This window comes from Salmo trutta, chromosome 4, assembly GCF_901001165.1.
Source record: "Salmo trutta chromosome 4, fSalTru1.1, whole genome shotgun sequence".
Classification (NCBI taxonomy): domain Eukaryota; kingdom Metazoa; phylum Chordata; class Actinopteri; order Salmoniformes; family Salmonidae; genus Salmo; species Salmo trutta.
The window spans coordinates 12,499,556-12,518,704 of record NC_042960.1 but is presented as its reverse complement, the minus strand read 5'-3'; the positions used below and the strand labels follow the sequence as shown (position 1 = coordinate 12,518,704).

At 41.2% G+C, this 19,149-nt stretch overlaps 1 protein-coding gene across 2 annotated transcripts; it reads right to left on the bottom strand.

Moving 5' to 3' along the window:
* Positions 1–331: 331 nt before the first annotated feature.
* On the bottom strand, positions 332–18,871 carry LOC115191321 (zinc finger protein 768-like). 2 transcript variants are annotated; one of them, XM_029749197.1, is made up of 5 exons: positions 18,836–18,871; positions 18,503–18,673; positions 12,624–12,788; positions 1,786–1,897; positions 332–1,553 (listed from the first exon to the last, which is right to left on the bottom strand). In XM_029749197.1, exons 1-5 carry the CDS (start codon positions 18,842–18,844, stop codon positions 658–660), a joined length of 1,353 nt encoding a protein of 450 aa, XP_029605057.1. In that variant the 5' UTR covers positions 18,845–18,871; the 3' UTR covers positions 332–657. The 2 variants fall into 2 exon arrangements, with proteins under 2 accessions (XP_029605057.1, XP_029605058.1); XM_029749198.1 differs by lacking the exons at positions 12,624–12,788; positions 18,503–18,673; positions 18,836–18,871 and adding exons at positions 11,789–11,916; positions 12,126–12,161.
* Between the last annotated feature and the right edge of the window lie 278 nt (positions 18,872–19,149).

Here is a 19,149-nt window from a genome sequence, read left to right as displayed (position 1 = left end):
ACACCTGGCGATCTGTCAGCGTGCATTGTGCCCAGCTCGCCACAGGAGTCACTAGTGCGCGATGGGACAAGAACATCCCTGCCGGCCAAACCCTCCCCTAACCCGGACGACGCTGGGCCAATTGTGCACCGCCCCATGGGTCTCCCGGTCGCGGCCGACTGCGACAGAGCCTGGACTCGAACCAGGATCTCTAGTGGCACAGCTAGCACTGCGCCACTCAGGAGGCCTACTTTTAAGTTTTGATTCAAGAATTCAGTATAACGTTTTGGTTCGACCGTAATAAGGAAAACTCAGTCGCTGCAATGACGCAAACAAAAAACTAGTCAGATAGTAGAGAGTCAATTTTGTATTTAATTTAAACAAAATGGTCATATAGTCAACTGTGAACTACATTACTTTTATTGCACAAAACGATAAATGATAACATTAATTTGAATACTTTGGAAAAGGTTCAACATTACATTACACACAGCTTCACTACTTCATGTCAAGTAAACATGAATTAAGGCACTGTCATTATCTCACTATAAAGCAGTATCAACCTAAAGGGCCACAGCATTTTTACAGACACCATCACCATAATCATCTACTCTGCCTCATCATCCTCAGTTCACATCATTCACTTTCCTATACATCTAAATCCAACATAATTAATTTTCAGTGCGTACAGGCAAACTCCCTTTCTCCCGTGTGGACCTTCAGGTGCCTCTTCAAGTGGTGCTGGTGGGAGAACCTCTTCTCACACTGGGGGCAGCTGTAGGGTTTCTCCCCTGTGTGGACCCTTTGGTGCCTCTTCAGCTTGGAGGAGTGGGAGAAACTGGCCCGACACAGGTGGCAGCCGAAAGGTTTCTCCCCTGTGTGCATCCTCTGGTGGATTTCCACCTGTTTGGGGAAATTGAAGGCTTTCCCACAGAATGAACATGGGAAGCGCTTCTCTTTGCCACCAGATCTGCAGATAGCGTTACTGCTACTGTCATTTGTCAATAGGCTTGTGTAGCCATTTAGTGTTGAGGCACTGGCATTGTCTGAGGTCTGGTTTAACAAAGGGAGAGTGTGTGGAGGATGAAAGCCAGGGAGTGTCTGTGTTGTGGCAGGGTCCATGTTCCAATTGATAGATCCTATAGAAGGCAGGCTGAAGGCAGCACCTGTTAAGGGGTTAACCTGAGGCGCAATCAGTCTCTCTGAATCACAACTATAGGAGCAGGACAGAGCATCGCTAGCAGAGTCTGTGTCTGTTCTCTCCAGCTGCATACGGACACCTCCCCATCCCCGCAGACCAAATCTAAGTCTCGCCCTCGTCTCAGCCAGTCTGTTGTCATGGAGACTGAGTTCAGATGTTGTTTTGTGTTCGACTGTCTGTTTCTGGTAGTGGTCAACAATGTTGTTCACCAGCCCAGAGTTGAGGACGCTGTCCCATCCACTGACCTCCACTATGTCACCTCTGGTCCTGGCCTGCTCAGTGATGTTGTCCCCTGGGTCCTTGCCTGCACCGGTCTGGGTCTGGGAATCCGAGATGACTCCCCAATCTCCTCTGTTAGCCTTCAGCCAACCACCTGCAGGAAGAGATTAGAAAATATACTTTACAAACATGGCAGAGAAAACTCTACATATTAAGTATTTTGTCAATTACCTGGTGAAGTTATTAATACATTATAATGTTTGTGTGTTTTTTGTATGTAAACATAAGTTGTTTAATTTTATGAATGAAGAAAAAAGTATAGCCAGGTGCATCATTCCCATTGAAAATATATTACTGTATGTAGGCTATATGTATTTCTTCCTTACTTTTCTCCCCCATCTTTAGTCCACTCAGCAGATTAATGCTCTCTGGTCCATCTTCTATTGTCTCCTCTTTGACCAGCAGCAGATCAGGCTTCCCATCCTCCATGTCTACTGACTGTAAGAGATACAGAGTGAGAGGATGTTGGATCAAGAAATCTGATATGAGCACCCTGCTATGGAGCATCTTCTGATTGGGCAATGAAGGATTGCCATGAGTACTATGCAAACGTTAGTTGATTTGATTACTATACACTTTAATGGTTTGATCATTCAAAGGCATGTTCCCACACTTAAGACAAAATCAATCAAGACCTTTGAATCAAATTTTACGGACACATATTTTGCAGATGGTATCGCAGGTGCAGCGAAATGCTTATGTTTCTAGCTCCAACAATACCTAACAATACAAAACAATTCACAGAAGAACAATATTTAAGAAGGATCAGAACGCATAATGTCAAAGTCCGGAAAATAGTGTGATGGTTTGGGGATGCTTCGCTGCCTCAGGACCTGGACGACTTTCCTTAATAGAAAGGAACCATGAGTTCTGCTCTGTATCAGAGAATTCTACAGGAGAATGTCAGGCCATCCGTCTTTGAGCTGAAGCTGAAGTACAGCTGGGTCATGCAGCAAGACAATGATCCAAAACACACAATCAAGTCTACATGAAAATGGTTAAAAAGCAACAAATGTGAAGTTTTGTAATGACCTAGTCAAAGTCCAGACCTAATCCCAATTGAGATGTTGTGCCCAGACTTGAAACGAGCATTTAATGTTTGAAAACCAACAAATGTCGCTGAGTTAAAGCAGTTCTGCATGCAAAAGTGGGCGAAAATTCCTCCACAGCGACATGAGAGACTGATCGACAACTACAGGAACCATTTGGTTGCAGTCATTGCAGCTAAAGGTGGCACACCCAGTTATTGAGTGTAAGGGGGCAATTACTTTTTCACACAGTGGAATTGGGTGTTGCATAACTTTGTTAATTAAATAAAATATATATTTGGGGGGTTATTTGTAAATTCAGGTTCCCTTTATCTGATATTAGGTTTTGGTTGAAGATCTGATGACATTCAGTATCAAAAATATGTGGAAATAGAGAAAATCCAAAAGGAGGCACATACTTTTTCATGGCACAAAAAAAATACAAATAAAATGAGAACAGATTTTTCAAAAATTCAAAATATCAGAACGTCCCTTGTTTCATGAGCCATTATAAAAGTTCCCAGAAATGTTCCATACACACAAAATCCGTCTTCTTCACCTGCGGGATCGTCTGAGCCACCCAGACAGCTGATGAAACTGGGGGTTTGCACAACCGAAGAATTTCTGCACAAACTGTCAGAAACCGCAAACTGTCAGAAACCGTCTCGTTGCCCTCACCAGGGTCTTGACATGCCTGCAGTTCGTCGTCGTAACCTACTTAAGTGGGCAAATGCTCACCTTAGATGGCCACTGGCCCGCTGGGGAAGTGTGCTCTTCACGGATGAATTCCGGTTTCAACTGTACCGGGCAGATGGCAGACAGTATGGCGTCTTGCGGGCGAGCGATTTGCTGACGTCAACGTTGTGAACAGAATGCCCCGTGGTGGTGGAGTTATGGTATGGGGAGGCATAAACTATAGAAAACAAACACAATTGCATTTGATTGATGGCAATTTGAATGCACAAAGTTACTGTGACGAGATCCTGAGTCCCATTGTTGTGCCACTCATCCGCCACCATCACCTCATATTTCAGCATGATAATGCACAGCCCAATGTCACAAGGATCTGTACACAATGCCTGGAAGCTGAACATTTCCCAGTTCTTCCATGACCTGCATACTCACCAGACACCATTGAGCATTTTTGGGATGCTCTGGATTGACGAGTATGACCACGTGTTCCAGTTCCCGCCAATATCCAGCAACTTTGCACAGCCATTGAAGAGGAGTGGGACATTCCACAGGCCACAATCAACAGCCTGATCAACTCTATGCGAAGGAGATGTGTCGCGCTGCATGAGGCAAATGGTGATCACCAGATATTGGCTGGGTTTCTGATCCACTCCTCTACCTTTTTTTTTAAAGTGTCTGTAACCAACAGATGCATATCTGTATTCCCAGTCATGTAAAATCCATAGATTATGACCTAATTTCTTTATTTCAATTGACTGATTTCCTTAATATGAACAGTAACTCAGTAAAATCTTTGAAATTGTTGCATGTTGCGATTATTTTTTTTTGTTTAGTATATGATCCGTTATTGATGTCACTTGTTAAATCCACTTCAATCAGTGTAGATGAAGGTGAGGAGACAGGTCTGTTCACCCTTCTACCATCCAGACGGTGGAGACAGTACTGGTGTATCAAAGCTGGGACCGAGAGGATGAAAAACAGCTTCCATCTCCAGGCAATCAGACTATTAAATAGTCACCACTAGCTGGCCTCCGCCCAGTACCCTGCCCTGAACCTTAGTCACTGTTAATAGCCGGCCACCACCTCGTACTCTACCCTTCACCTTCGACTACTGCCCTATGTACATAGTCACTGAACACTGGTCACTTTAATAATGTTTACTTACTGTTTTACCCACTTCATATGTATATACTGTATTCTAGTCAAGGCTCATCCTATATAACTACTGCTGTACAGACCTTTTCTATTCATATACTGTCCATAATGTCTATAGACATATTTCTATATGCACAAACACATTAAGTATAGCAAACATTAGGAACACCTTCCTAATATTGAGTTGCAACCCTCCATTTTGCCCTCAGAACAGCCTCAATTTGTCAGGGTATGGACTGTCAGGGTGTCGAAAGCGTTCCACAGGGATGCTGGCCCATGTTGACTCCAAGGCTTCCCACAGTTGTGTCAAGTTAGCTGGATGCAATTTGGGTGGTGGACCATTCTTTTTTAGTCTTTATATATTTTTATTTAGACTTTTTTTTATTAACCCCTCCACCACATCCCCTCTTCGGAGGACAACTATCGTAGTTTTTTTACAGCTTTTTTTGCTACATATACATACATTTTCCATACATGGTACTTTTATATAAAGCAGTCACATAACAATAATACATTACCAAACATAAGCTCTTTAATCCCAACCCTCAGCCACTCTCAGCCCATCCCACCTATCACTATAGACCACCCTCGTTTGGTTTCCATGTGCCATATATTTTTCAATTGTGTTGTTTTACAAAATGTTTGAACCTTTCCAATCGTATATTATCCAAGCTAAAGATGAAAACCTTTCCTACAAGTACTTTTATATTGTTTATTGACTGACTATGGCTTTCCAAATCTCCCAACACTGCTATTTGTAAGGTTAATTTTAAGTGCATGTTGTGATTTTTTAACCATTCCTGAACCTGTGACCAGAAACAAGCTACATATTTTTATTTTACCTTAACTAGGCAAGTCAGTTAAGAACAAATTCTTATTTTCAATGACGGCCTAGGAACAGTGTGCCTTGTTCAGGGGTAGAATGACAGATTTTGTACCTTGTCAGCTCGGGGATTCGATCTTGCAACCTTTCGGTTAGTAGTCCAACGCTCTAACCGCTAGGCTTCGCTGCCGCCCCACTTAGGGGCAATACCAGAATAAATGATCTATTGATTCGGTCTCTTCGCAACAAAATCTACAGAGCTGAGATTGTTGAATGCCCCATATATATAGCATTCTGTTGGTGGCGAGTATGTTATATAATAATTTAAATTGAAAAACTCTAAGTGTTGAATCAAGTGTAGATTTTGTACCAGTTCATCAACCATGTGCCATGGAATTGGTACATCGAAAATCTCCTCCCATTTATTTTGCAACCTGTATGGCGCAGCTGTTAACATTTTTGTCCTCAGATGAAACTGGTATATTTTTCTATTTATGCCAGTTCCTTTCAGCCAATTTGTATCTTTAATATATGGTAGGCAAACAAGTTCCCTACCTTTTCCCTTTTCCACTTGCCGCCTCCAATTTTGTGGTAGTGCTGCAATCAGTTGGTTGTAAATTTGGATTGAGCAGATATTCCCATATATTTTCGATAACTGCATATGTGACATAACTCCTCAGTTTCTATTCATAATATAATTAATAAATATAATACCATTTACCATCTATCTTTTCTGGAGGATAAAAGTGAAATTGTAACTAGCTTTGTATGGCTTGTTTAAGAAAGGTTCAATACTTTAAACAAAATTTCATTTTCAATTAGTCAGAAATGAGAATTTGTAATCTGTATAAAGGCAAAAAGGCCATTTTTGAACAAAGGATGAACCTTTCTTAATAATCTACTGGAGAACCATTTTGGGTTTAAGTATAATTTATGTATGAGTGAAGCTTTTAGTGAGAGGTTTAAAGCATTAATATTTAATAATTTTAGCCCCCAAAACTCATATTCATTATATAAATAGGCATGTTTAATTTTGTCTGGCTTAGCATTCCAAATAAAATGAAATATATTTTGCTCATATGATTTGAAAAACAAGTCATCTGGAGTAGGCAGTGCCATTAGTAAGTAAGTCAACTGTGATAGGACCAAAGAGTTAATCAATGTGATTTTTCCATAAATAGACAAGTATTTACCTCTCCATGGTTGCAGAATCGTATCTATTTTTGCTAACTTTCTATTGAAATGAATTGTGGTAAATTCAATTATATTTTTTAGATGTGAATACCAAGTATGTCTACTTCACCATCTGCCAAATGTTATTGGTAAACTACATGGTAGTGTAAACACTGTATTTTTTTACGATCCCTGTACATAATATGGTGCACTTGTGATAATTAGGTTTTAATCCAGAGAGGCTAGAAAAGTGAGCAAGATCTTCAATGAGACTGTGCAGGGATCCAGATTGTGGACTTAAGAAAAAACTATAATCATCGGCATACATTGACACTTTTGTTTTTATCCCCTGGATTTCTAACCCCTTGTTCTTGTTGGGTCTAATTTTAATAGCTAGCATTTCAATGGCCATAATAAATAGATATGTAGACAACGAACAGCCTTGTTTTACTTAAAAAGCTCAATACTTTCTGAGAAGTAACCATTATTTAATATTTTACATCTGGGGTTGCTGTACATAACTTTAACCTATTGTATAAGAGATTCACCAAAATTAAAGTAATCCAGGCATGTATATATAAATTCTAGTCGTACTTTATCAAACAAACGTCTTTTCAAAATCTGCTATGAAGATCATACCTGGTATCTTTGATGTTTCATAATGTTCAAGTAATTTCAAGTAATTGTCGTATATTATCTCCAATATATCGTCCATGTAAAAAACCTGTCTGATCAGGATGAATAATATCTGGTAAAATCTTTTTTAAAACACAAGGCCAAATCTACACTGGAGTTGCTTACCAAGAAGACAGTGAATTTTCCTGAGTGACCGAGTTAAAGTTTTGACTTACATCTACTTGAGAATCTATGGCAAGACCTGAAAATGGTTATCTAGCATTGATTAACAAGCAATTTGATAGAGCTTGATGAAGTTTGAAAATAATATGCAGATTTAGAAAGCTCTTGGAGAAGTACCCAAAAAGATTCAAAGCTGTAATCGCTGCCAAAAGTGTTTCTACCAAGTATTGACTCGGGTGTGAATACTTATGTAAATTATACATTTCTGTACTTAATTTTCAATAAAATTTCAATAAACCTGTTTTCACTTTGTCATTATGGGGTTTTGTGTGTAGATGGGTGAGAAAATGTTTTTAATCAATTTTGAATTCGGCTGTAACACAACAACATGTGGAAAAAGTCAAGGGGTATGAATACTTTCTGAAGGCACTGTAATCTAATCCAATGAGAGGGGACTGGAACTGGTACAGTAGTAGTGTATACTCTGAAGGGTGCCTAGATAAGGAAAGGGAGGGTCTGGTCATAGATGAGGTGACTGTGAAACTGGAGGGCGATGCTCTTCTGACATGGAATTCAGATGAGACTCTAGATAACCATTTTCAGGTCTTGCCATAGATTCTCAAGTAGATGTAAGTCCAAACTGTAACTCTGCAACTTAGGAAAATTCATTGTCTCTTGGTAAGCAACTCCAGTGTAGATTTGGCCTTGTGTTTTAGGTTACTGTCCTGCAAAGGTGAATTAATCTCCCAGTGTCTGGTGGAAAGCAGACTGAACCAGGTTTTCCTCTAGGATTTTGCTTAGCGCCATTCCATTTAATTTTTATCCTGAAAAACACTGCAATAATTAACGATTACAAGCATGCCCATAACATGATGCAGCCACCTATATGCTTGAAAATGTGGAGAGTTGTACTCAGTAATGTCTTGTATTGGATTTGCCCCAAACATAACACTTTGTATTTAGGACAAAAAATGTATTGCGTTGCCACATTTCTTGCAGTATTACTTTACTGTATTGATACACCATCCAAAGTGTAATTAATAACTTCACCATGCTCAAAGGGATATGCAATGTCTGTTTTTTTACCCATCTACCAATAGGTGCCCTTCTTTGCGAGGCATTGGAAAACCTCCCTGGTCTTTGTGGTTGAATCTAATCTGTGTTTGAAATTCATTGCTCGCATGAAGGACCCTTTGAGATTATTGTATGTGTGAGGAATTCATTAAAATATCATGTTAAACACAATTATTGCACACAGTGAGTCCATGCAACTTATTATGTGACTTGTTAAGCTCATTTTTACTCCTGAACGTATTTAGGGGTGGAATACTTATTGACAAAAGATGTTTCAGCTTTTCATTTTTTTATTAATTTGTAAACATTTCTAAAAACATTTTCACTTTGACATTATGGGGTATTGTGTGTAGGCCAGTGACAAACAAATAAAACATTTAAATTCAGGCTCGAACACAATAAAATGTGGAAAAAGTCAAGAGGTGTGAATACTTTCTGAAGGCATTGTATATGCCTTATATATCACAAAATGTCTGGATACAATATAGACTACCCAGGAATATTCAACATGTCTGTTACTCTAGTAATTCCAAATGCATCTGTGTAATACTCACCACTGCATCCTGTATCAAAAGGTTGGCTGGTCCTCATTAAAGTCCCTTTTTGTTACAAAGCTTTACTACACAAGTTTCCAACTTACCTAACTTCGTTGTTGAAGTATAAAAACATGAGATCCCAAACCCGTTTACAGGGTTGGTTAACTCTTGAGGTTCCTCGGGCCTCCACCAAACTAGGTAAATCCACTTTTAGTTTTAAATGCACCTCATTGCTGGAACCAACTACAAAATACATTGCAATTAGATGTTCCGGTGCCGTTCGGGCAATTCTTACAGAGGAATGTAACTGTTTTTCTTGAACATTTGTGTATTTCTTTGTATCTGATTTTTATTTTGTCCTATTCATTGTATATGCAGGGCTCCCTTGTGAAAGAGACCCTGGTACCAATGTTGACTCCCTGTTAAAATAAAGGTCAAATCGAAAATATATTTTCTGCTGACAATAATGACAATTCATGTTTGTTTTTAATGCACCGCAGGCTCGATTACAGTGGGGGAAAAAAGTATTTGATCCCCTGCTGATGTTGTACGTTTGCCCACTTACAAAGAAATGATCAGTCTATAATTTTAATAGTAGGTTTATTTGAACAGTGAGAGACAGAATAACAACAAAAAAATCCAGAAAAACGCATGTCAGAAATGATATAAATTGATTTGCATTTTAATGAGGGAAATAAGTATTTGACCCCTCTGCAAAACATGACTTAGTACTTGGTGGCAAAACCCGTGTTGGCAATCACAGAGGTCAGATGTTTCTTGTAGTTGGCCACCAGGTTTGCACACATCTCAGGAGGGATTTTCTCCCACTCCTCTTTGCAGATCTCCTCCAAGTCATTAAGGTTTCGAGGCTGACGTTTGGCAACTCGAACCTTCAGCTCCCTCCACAGATTTTTTATGGGATTAAGGTCTGGAGACTGGCTAGGTCACTCCAGGACCTTAATGTGCTTCTTCTTGAGCCACTCCTTTGTTGCCTTGGCCGTCTGTTTTGGGTCATTGTCATGCTGGAATACCCATCCACGACCCATTTTCAATGCCCTGGCTGAGGGAAGGAGATTCTCACCCAAGATTTGACGGTACATGGCCCCGTCCATCGTCCCTTTGATGCAGTGAAGTTGTCCTGTCCACTTAGCAGAAAAACACCCCCAAAGCATAATGTTTCCACCTCCATGTTTGACGGTGGAGATGGTGTTCTTGGGGTCATAAGCAGCATTCCTCCTCCTCCAAACACGGCGAGTTGAGTTGATGTCAAAGAGCTCCATTTTGGTCTCATCTGACCACAACACTTTCACCAGTTGTCCTCCGAGTCATTCAGATGTTCATTGGCAAACTTCAGACGGGCATGTATATGTATTCTTGAGCAGGGGGACCTTGCAGGCACTGCAGGATTTCAGTCCTTCACGGCGTAGTGTGTTACCAATTGTTTTCTTGGTGACTATGGTCCCAGCTGCCTTGAGATCATTGACAAGATCCTCCCGTGTAGTTCTGGGCTGATTCCTCACCGTTCTCATGATCATTGCAGCTCCACGAGGTGAGATCTTGCATGGAGCCCCAGGCCGAGGGAGATTGACAGTTCTTTTGTGTTTCTTCCATTTGCGAATAATCGCACCAAATGTTGTCACCTTCTCACCAAGCTGCTTGGCGATGGTCTTGTAGCCCATTCCAGCCTTGTGTAGGTCTACAATCTTGTCCCTGACATCCTTGGAGAGCTCTTTGGTCTTGGCCATGGTGGAGAGTTTGGAATCTGATTGATTGATTGCTTCTGTGGACTGGTGTCTCTTATACAGGTAACAAACTGAGATTAGGAGCACTCCCTTTAAGAGTGTGCTCCTAATCTAAGCTCGTTACCTGTATAAAAGACACCTGGGAGCCAGAAATCTTTCTGATTGAGAGGGGGTCAAATACTTATTTCCCTCATTAAAATGCAAATCAATTTATAACATTTTTGACATGCGTTTTTCTGTATTTTGTTGTTGTTATTCTGTCTCTCACTGTTCAAATAAACCTACCATTAAAATTATAGACTGATCCTTTCTTTGTCAGTTGGCAAACGTACAAAATCAGCAGGAGATCAAATACTTTTTTCCCCCACTGTAAGTGGAATAGTTACTTTCTATGTTATAGAGTGGAATGGTTTTTCTGCAGGTGTATCCTGAGGTAGCTCCTTTCTGAGAACCTCCTCCTGCAGTGCAAACCACCTCTCTCCCGTGTGGATCTTCAGGTGCCACTTCAGCTGGTGCTAGCAGGAGAATCTCTTCTCACACTGGGGTCAGCTGTATTGTTTCTCCTCTGTGTGGACCCTTTGGTGTCTCTTCAGGTTGCCAGCATGGGCAAAGCGCATGTTACACTGGGTACAGCTGAAGGGTTTCTCCCCTGTGTGGACTCTTTGGTGCCTATTCAGGCTGGACGATTGGGAGAAAGTGGCCCGGCACAGGTGGCAACCGTACGGTTTCTCCCCCGTGTGCATCCTCTGGTGGATTTCCACCTGTTGGGGGAAACTGAAGGCTTTCCCACAGAACGAACACGTGAAGCGCTTCTCTATGGCGCTGCCACCTTTACTGATTCTGTCTCTACTACTGTCATTTGTCAATGGGCTTGTGTAGCCATTTAGTGTTGAGGAACTGGCATTGTCTGACGTTTGGTTTAACATAAGGAGAGTGTGAGGAGGATGAAGGCCAGGGAGTGTCTGTGTTGTCATAGGGTCCATGTTCCAGTTGATAGATCCTATAGAAGGCAGGCTGAAGGCAGCACCTGTTAGGGGGTTAACCTGAGGCGCCATCAGTCTCTCTGAATCACAACTATAGGAGCAGGACGGAGCATCGCTAGCCGAGTCTGTGTGTGTTCTCTCCCGCCGCATACCGACACCTTCCAGTCCCCGCAGACCAAAGCTATGCCTCGCCCTGGTCTCAGCCAGTCTGTTGTCATGGAGACTAAGTTCGGTTGTTGTTTTATGTTCGACAGTCTGTTTCTGGTTGTGGTTAACAGTGTTGTTCCCTAGCCCAGAGTTCAAGACGCTGTCCCATCCACTGACCTCCACTATGTCGCCTCTGGTCCTGGCCTGCTCAGTGATGTTGTCCCTTAGGCCCTTGGCTGCACCGGTCTGGGTCTGGTAATCCAAGATGGTCGCCCAGTCTCCTCTGTTAGCCTCCAACCAACCACCTGCAGGAAGAATTTAGAAAATAGACTTTACAAACATGGAAGAGAACTCTACATATGAAGTTTTTTTGTCAATTACCTGGTGAAGTTCATACATTATGTGTGTTATTGTATGCAAACATAAGTTGTATTGATTTCATTCGATGTATTGAATGAAGAAAAAAAAAATAGGTGTATCACTATTCAATGTGCTATATGTATTTCTCCCTTACCTTGCTCCCCCATCTTTAGTCCACTCAGCAGATCAATGCTCTCTGGTCCATCCTCTATTGTCTCCTCTTTGACTAGCAGCAGATCAGGCTTCCCATCCTCCATGTCTACTGACTGTAAGAGATACAGAGTGAGAGGATGTTGGATCAAGAAATATGATATGAGCACCCTGCTATGAAGCATCTTCTGATTGGGCAATGAGGGACTGATATGAGTACTATGCAAACATTATAGTTGATTTGATCACTTGATATTATTTAATGGTTTGATAATTCAAAGGCATGGTTCCACACAATATTAATCAAGACCTGGGCCCGTATCCACAAAAAGTATCGGAGTAGAAGTGCTGATCAAAGATCAGGTCCCCACCTGTCTACATAGTCATTCATTATGATCTAAAAAGAAAAACTGATCCTAGATCAACACTCCTAATCTGAGAGGCTTTGTGGATCCGGGCCCTGACCTAATACCATTCAGACAGTAGTTTACAGTGGACTAACCTCAGTGAGACTGTGTGTGGTCCTGTGCTGCTCAGCTGGTTCCTCTGTGGGTTCAGAACGATTCGTAGTCTGGTTTTCCTCCATGACCACGGTCCCCTCAGGGTTCCCCAGACCCTCCTCACACCCCTCCTCCTTCACCAGCAGCACCTCTGGACCCTCCTCCTCCTGGAAGAGACAGGTGATACAGATTACAGACATACACACCCTCAGGTACGTAAAACACAGATAATTAGATAGATAACACACTTACAACATGGAGTGTTGACCCATCCCCACTACGTTTGAGTCCAATACTGTAGTTACAGAATGACTTCATTGTTGTTAAGCCCATCATGGTGGACATGAATATGATGTTGTTGGTAAATATTAGTCGCCTATGATAAGTCAAAAGTCGTCATCATCCAAACCCAACTAAACTGTACAAAAATATAAACACAACACGCAACATTTTCATAGATTTTACAGTTACAGTTCATATAAGGAAATCAATCAACTGAAATAAATTAACTAGGCCCTAATCTATGGATTTCAAATGACTGGGCAGGGGTGCAGCCATGGGTGGCCCACCCACTTGGCAGCCAGGCCCAGCCAATCAGAATGAGTTTTTCCCCACAAAAGGGCTTTATTACAGACAGAAATACTCCTAGGCTGACGTGGTCTATAGCTGTGAGGTTGATTGGACGTACTACCAAATTCTCTAAAACGAAGTTGGAGGCAGTTTATGGTAGAGAAATTAACATTAGATTCTCTGGCAACAGCTCTGGTGGACATTCCTGCAGTCAGCATGCCATTTGCACGCTCACTCAAAACTTGAGACATCTGTGGTATTGTGTTGTGACAAAACTTCACATTTTAAAGTGGCCTTTTATTGTCCCCAGCATAAGGTGCACCTGTGTAATGATCCCACTGTTAAATCAACTTCTTGATATGCCACACCTGTCAGGTGGATGGATTATCTTGGCTAAATATAAACGCTCACTAACAGGGGTGTAAACAAATTTGTGCATATAGAAAATGTCAGGGATTTATTTTTTTCAGCTCATGAGACATGGGACCCTTTACATGTAGAGTTTATATTTTTGTTCAGTGTGTTTTGACATGTAAGGTAGGTGTTTGTTCGTGTGTGGGTTTTTGTAGGTATATTTAGTAAGTCTATAATGGTTATAAAGCACTGTTGTGTGTATGCAGAATAGGGTGAGATCGGATGTGATGTGTACTAAAGAAAGTCTCAATGAAAGTCTTAGAATAAAAAGTCCCATTTTGTTTTTATTAAACATAAACAAGTTATAAAGCTGCAATATATAACTTTTTGGGCAACCTGACCAAATTCACATAGAAATGTGAGTTATAGGTCTGTCTATAAGTCTAAGAAGTGGTAGATCTGTTCTATATGAACTTTTTCTATGCTTCCCCTTCTTAAGTTTCATCTTTGCGTCTTTTACACCAGCTTTAAACAGCTGAAAATACAACATTTTTGGTTATGGAAAACATATTTCACAGCGGTTTAGATGGTACAATGATTCTCTACACAAAGTCTGCTTGTTTTGTCAACAACTATTAGAATTTTAGCAACCAGGAAATGGAAGAGGGATTTCTGCATATTACATCTTTAAATACACCATATGAAAACCATACATACAAAAAATCTGCATAAACTTGATCAACTGCATTAATTTTCTTATGAAAAGTGTCTTAGAAAAAAATTAAGTAGTTGAATGGAAGTAATGAAAATAGGCACTTGTGAACATCATATAGCTTACACAGTACAAACACAATATTTAACAATATTTTCATGCTTATATATGCCTTATAAAGTGCCTGGCGAAGTCTACCCACCTCTTGCAGTGTATACAAACAGTATTAAATTGAAAGTTTTTCCTTCTGATCTACACAATCTTCTCCACATTTTCAAAGTGAAAGAAAGATTATAGAACATAGTGTGGCAGCATTATGTTATGGGTATGCTTGTCACCGGCAGGGACTGGAGACTTTGTCAGGATCAAAAGAAATATGAAAGGAGCAAAGCCCAGGTTAAAGGTTAGAGGAAATCCCCCGTCAGTCTTCTGAAAACCTAACTCTGGGATAGTGTTTTATTGTTCAGCAGGACAATTATACACATTTAATGAGCAGAATAGCTTTCCAAGAGGTGTTGAGTATTCCTGAGTAGTCCAGTCTTAGTCCTGAACTAATTTGCTTGAAAATCAGAGACACGGTTTGAATATTGCTCGCCGTCAATGATTCCCAACCAAATTTACTGAGCTTGAGCAATTTTGACAAACACAATGGATATATGTGGCCCTAAGAGTTGTGCATAGTTGGTAGAATCTTATTCAAAATGATTCACAGCTGTACTGGCTGCCAAAAGTGCTTCCACCAAGTATTAACTCTGGGTTGTGAAGACATACGCAATCAAGACATGGTCGTTTTTTCAATTTTTTATACATTTGGAAAATGATCTATAATTTTTATTTAACTTGTGGAGTAGGTTGTGTAGATGGGTAGGAAAGAAATTAATGTCATCCCTTTTTAGATTTAATTTGAAGACAGCAAAATGTGAAGACTGTGCAAGGGGTGTGTAGACTTTCACTAGCAACTGTATATCCCACAATATCTGGATGCAATATTCCACCCAGGAATATTCAACATTGAAATCTGTCAGTTCAGATACATAAGATGAGACACAACGGTCTTAAGTTGATAGCTAAGCAGAGAACTAGCTATTTTGCTACACATAGCTAGCCTATCTGACAAGTTACTATGGCCCCGATTCTGACCCAATTTAAGAGTTCATAAATGGAACGTAATTCACTTTTAATGCGCTTTTCTTTTTATGCATATTCTGACCTTGAACCTAAGCATTAGAACAGCATGCCATTCACCCACTATTTGTTTGAGGTGAAGCTCGAATAAATGAAGTTGTGGCGGAGCTGTGTCCAGATACGCAGTATTCTGACCTTGACTTAATTCCCCTCATAATTCCACCACCTTTAAGCCCGAGGAAACCATGCACAAGGTCAAGATAACCTGCCATATTCCAAGAGGAAAAAGTATGTACTTATTTTTTTCTGATAGAAATAACAGCATTTTTGTAAATTATAAATTGTTAATAGCTAGGTAAATGAGTAATCCGTTTTGAGAAGGGGATTGGAAATACACATGGCAATTGTTTTAGATTATTTCCCTTTATGATCCCTGGAGGCAAATGTGAAACCAGCCATATGGAAGCAAAGCGAAAATCATATCAACATGACATGTATTGAGGCCCCTTTTCCACAGTGAAATAAGATATAAATAGCGTAGCCGTTATTCCGAATTTTACTTTGTGTGCCCTCCTAATTTGCATGGATGAAATTTGGAGACCCAAACTATAGTTGTTGTTGATGTATGCACTTTAGAATGTTTTGATTATATGCCCAGGCTTTTCTACGTTTTATTTTACAAATTGTATCATGTTAAATATTAGCCGGTATCGGGAGCCACCTTCAGTAATACCCACGTACATTTATTTTTGCATCATTCCATTCCGTTTACCTTTCTTTCCTCTGTCACATCCTTGTAAATCGTTCCAGAGTCGCTAGCAATAGTGGATCATATTAGGCTAACGTTGTTCAATAATTTGGGACATGTAGCCTATTTGAATCTTTATGGAACTCAGACCACACGTAGCAGTTTAATCCTGGAACATTGTGACGTTCATGACGAATGGAATGTTGTCATACAGTTCCACGATTAGTAAAGAAATTAGGGTAGATTTATAGGATTATTGTTCAATCCCTACTGTACACTTTTCCCCCCACCTTTTAATATTTTATGGATTGAAATTGAATATCACAACTTTCAGGATGAATCAAACCGCTATTTTTTATTCATCAATATATTTTGTGGGTAAAGGCTGTCCAAACCGTTTACTTTTAATCATACATACTTTCCTAACCCAAAAATGTGCCTAAATAATCTACAAAATCTGAGTATTTTTAAATCTACCAGTTGGTGCAAAAACAGAGACGAATATGCATAGATGGCTTTCTTTCAATGATCCCTATATTCTGACCTCGTTCTCTCATGTATTCTACTGAGTCTGTCGATATAAATCTAATTCAAAAGTGACACCGTATTTAAAGGGATGGCTTAAGCAGAAAAAGGTCCTGTGTGGCTCAGTTGGTAGAGAGAGCACGGCACTTGGAACGCCACGGTTGTGGGTTCGATTCCCACTGGGGACCAGTAAGAAAAAGTATGAAAATGTATGCACTAACTACTTACTGTAAATCGCTCTGGATTAGTGTCTTCTAAACAAATGTTTTTGTAATGTAAGATAAGATGAATGTGCTGAAAACCCCATTGAATGAAAACTCCACGAGAAAATCTGTTAGCCAGCAAGGGGAGGGTTTTCAGCAGTTGAATGAAATTTATTCAGAGCACGCAAGGTAGCCACACCTGCAGAGAGCATTATGTGACTGAATAAGGTAAGTCTGAATACCAAATACTGAGAAGTGCGTAGGAAAGACATAAATTCCTAAATCGGGATTGGGCCCAAGGTGTACCCTGTTTCTGGTGCATGTATTTCATGACGCTCACTTGCTGCAACTTTGTTGCATCATGTCATTGTAGAGGCACCATTACCGTGGAAACGTTCTCAAGTGCATGTCTCGCCTTCTTGATCTGAATGCCTCCTCTTTAGTCAGCTGTTGTACAACATAACATTCTAAAACTAGCTAGTTTTATCTTGTCTCATGTTGGCTGTTGCATCTGAACTGGGCTTAACTCTAGTTATTCCAAATGCATCTGTGGATCGTTTGTGCTGACAACAATAAAAAATGTATCTTCATCTTTAATGCAGGGTTTGTTCTAAGCTATCCAGTGGAATGATTTTTCTGTTGGTGTATCCTGAGGTATCTCCTCTCTGAGAACCTCTTCCCACAGTGCGTACAGGCGAACGGCTTCTCTCCTGTGTGGACCTTCAGGTGCATCTTCAGATGGTCCTGGCGGGAGAACCTCTTCTCACACTGGGGGCAGCTGTAGGGTTTCACCCCTGTGTGGACCCTCTGGTGCCTCTTCAGACCACGAGCCTGGGCGAAGCGCATTTGACACTGGGTACAGCTGAAGGGCTTCCCCCCTGTGTGGACCCTCTGGTGGATCTCCACCTTCTGGGGGCAGCTGAAGCCTTTGTTACAGAACATGCAGAAGAACCGTTTCTCTTTACTATTGCCTGATGTGGCTCCCCCTCCCTGAGCATGGGCTCTAGTCCTGTCTTTTGAGTTCAATACCTGATCGAAAAGGATGTGGCCGTGTGAATTGGAAGGTGCCATCGATGTGGACACTGAGTTGCGATCCCTGAATGCGTGCAAAGGGGAGTGGGTCGCAACATTTATTTTTGTCTCTAAAAAGTCCCTGGTGTTGCCCTGAGAGTGTCCTTCTCCTAAGTGAGTCTTGTCTGCATTCCATGTCAGAGGAGCGTCGCCCTCCATTTTCACAGTCACCTCATCTACGACTATAACCTCCCCTTTCTTATCTAGGCAGCCTTCAGAGTGTAGACTACTACTGTACTGGTTCCAGTCCTCTCTAGACAGATCAGTCTGTGTCTCTAAACCGAAGGCCATGTTGCCAGGGTCCATCTCTGTAGTGTAAGAACAAGATGGATCATCACCGCCAGCGTCTAACGCGTCACCATAGCCATCCCCACGGGAATGAACCATCCTCTGGCTCTGGTGAAATACCGGTAAATACTCTGAGCCTGAAGCAGGAGGAGAGCCCAGTGGCCCCAGTCCCAGTCTCTCTGGGTCTGATCTGTGGTCAGATCCTCTGTGTAAGAACCTTTGTGTTACAGTTAAAGGCATGTTGTCTGTCTCTGACTTGAGGACGGCGTCGGGCCTTCCACTGACCTCCATGATGCTGTGTCGGGTCCTGGGCTGGGGCGCAGAGGTGGTGGGGTCCTCCATGGCTTCATACGACGCACCAGCCACTCCAGTCTGCATGTCTCCGCTTTGCCTTGAACCCTCTCCTTCAGACCTGTGCTGCTTGACCCCAGGACCTGCAGCCTCTGCATCTGCAGACTGACACAAGCATTGGCTAACATTGTTGTAGGGAAGTCTCACAAGCTCTCCTATGGCAGAACAATTAGGATGTAAGCAAATGAATAGCTGAGGGGAGCCTTTCTGAAATAAACTGGTCACATTTTATATACTGTAATTTTAATGCAACACTATTACACTAACCTCTATCATGATAACGTGCTGGGTTGAGGTTTCACTCCCCTCATCAACAGTGATTGGTTGGTCATCTATCCATGTATTGTGTCCCGCTGGCTTCACAAAACTCCTGTGGCCTCCAGTGAGCTGTCCTTCACCCGAGAGAGTGATTGGGGTAAAAGAGGTGGTTAGGTTAGCTATTGTCAATGCTTTACTGTACACTATTGACAGTTGACAAATGTCTAGAATTGACAGGGATATAAGGTAACAATTTGCATAATTTATTGATATACTATTTATAGACTGATTATGTTCCATGCATCCTATTGTTTTCATTAAGT

Excerpts from the sequence above, each read along its gene's own strand:
- LOC115191321 (XM_029749197.1), bottom strand. Across the intron at positions 12,789-18,502 it reads CCCGACACAGCATCATGGAG|GAGGAGGAGGGTCCAGAGGT; the intron begins GTCAGTGGAAGG and ends TGTCTCTTCCAG. Across the intron at positions 1,898-12,623 it reads CCACACACAGTCTCACTGAG|TCAGTAGACATGGAGGATGG; the intron begins GTTAGTCCACTG and ends TATCTCTTACAG.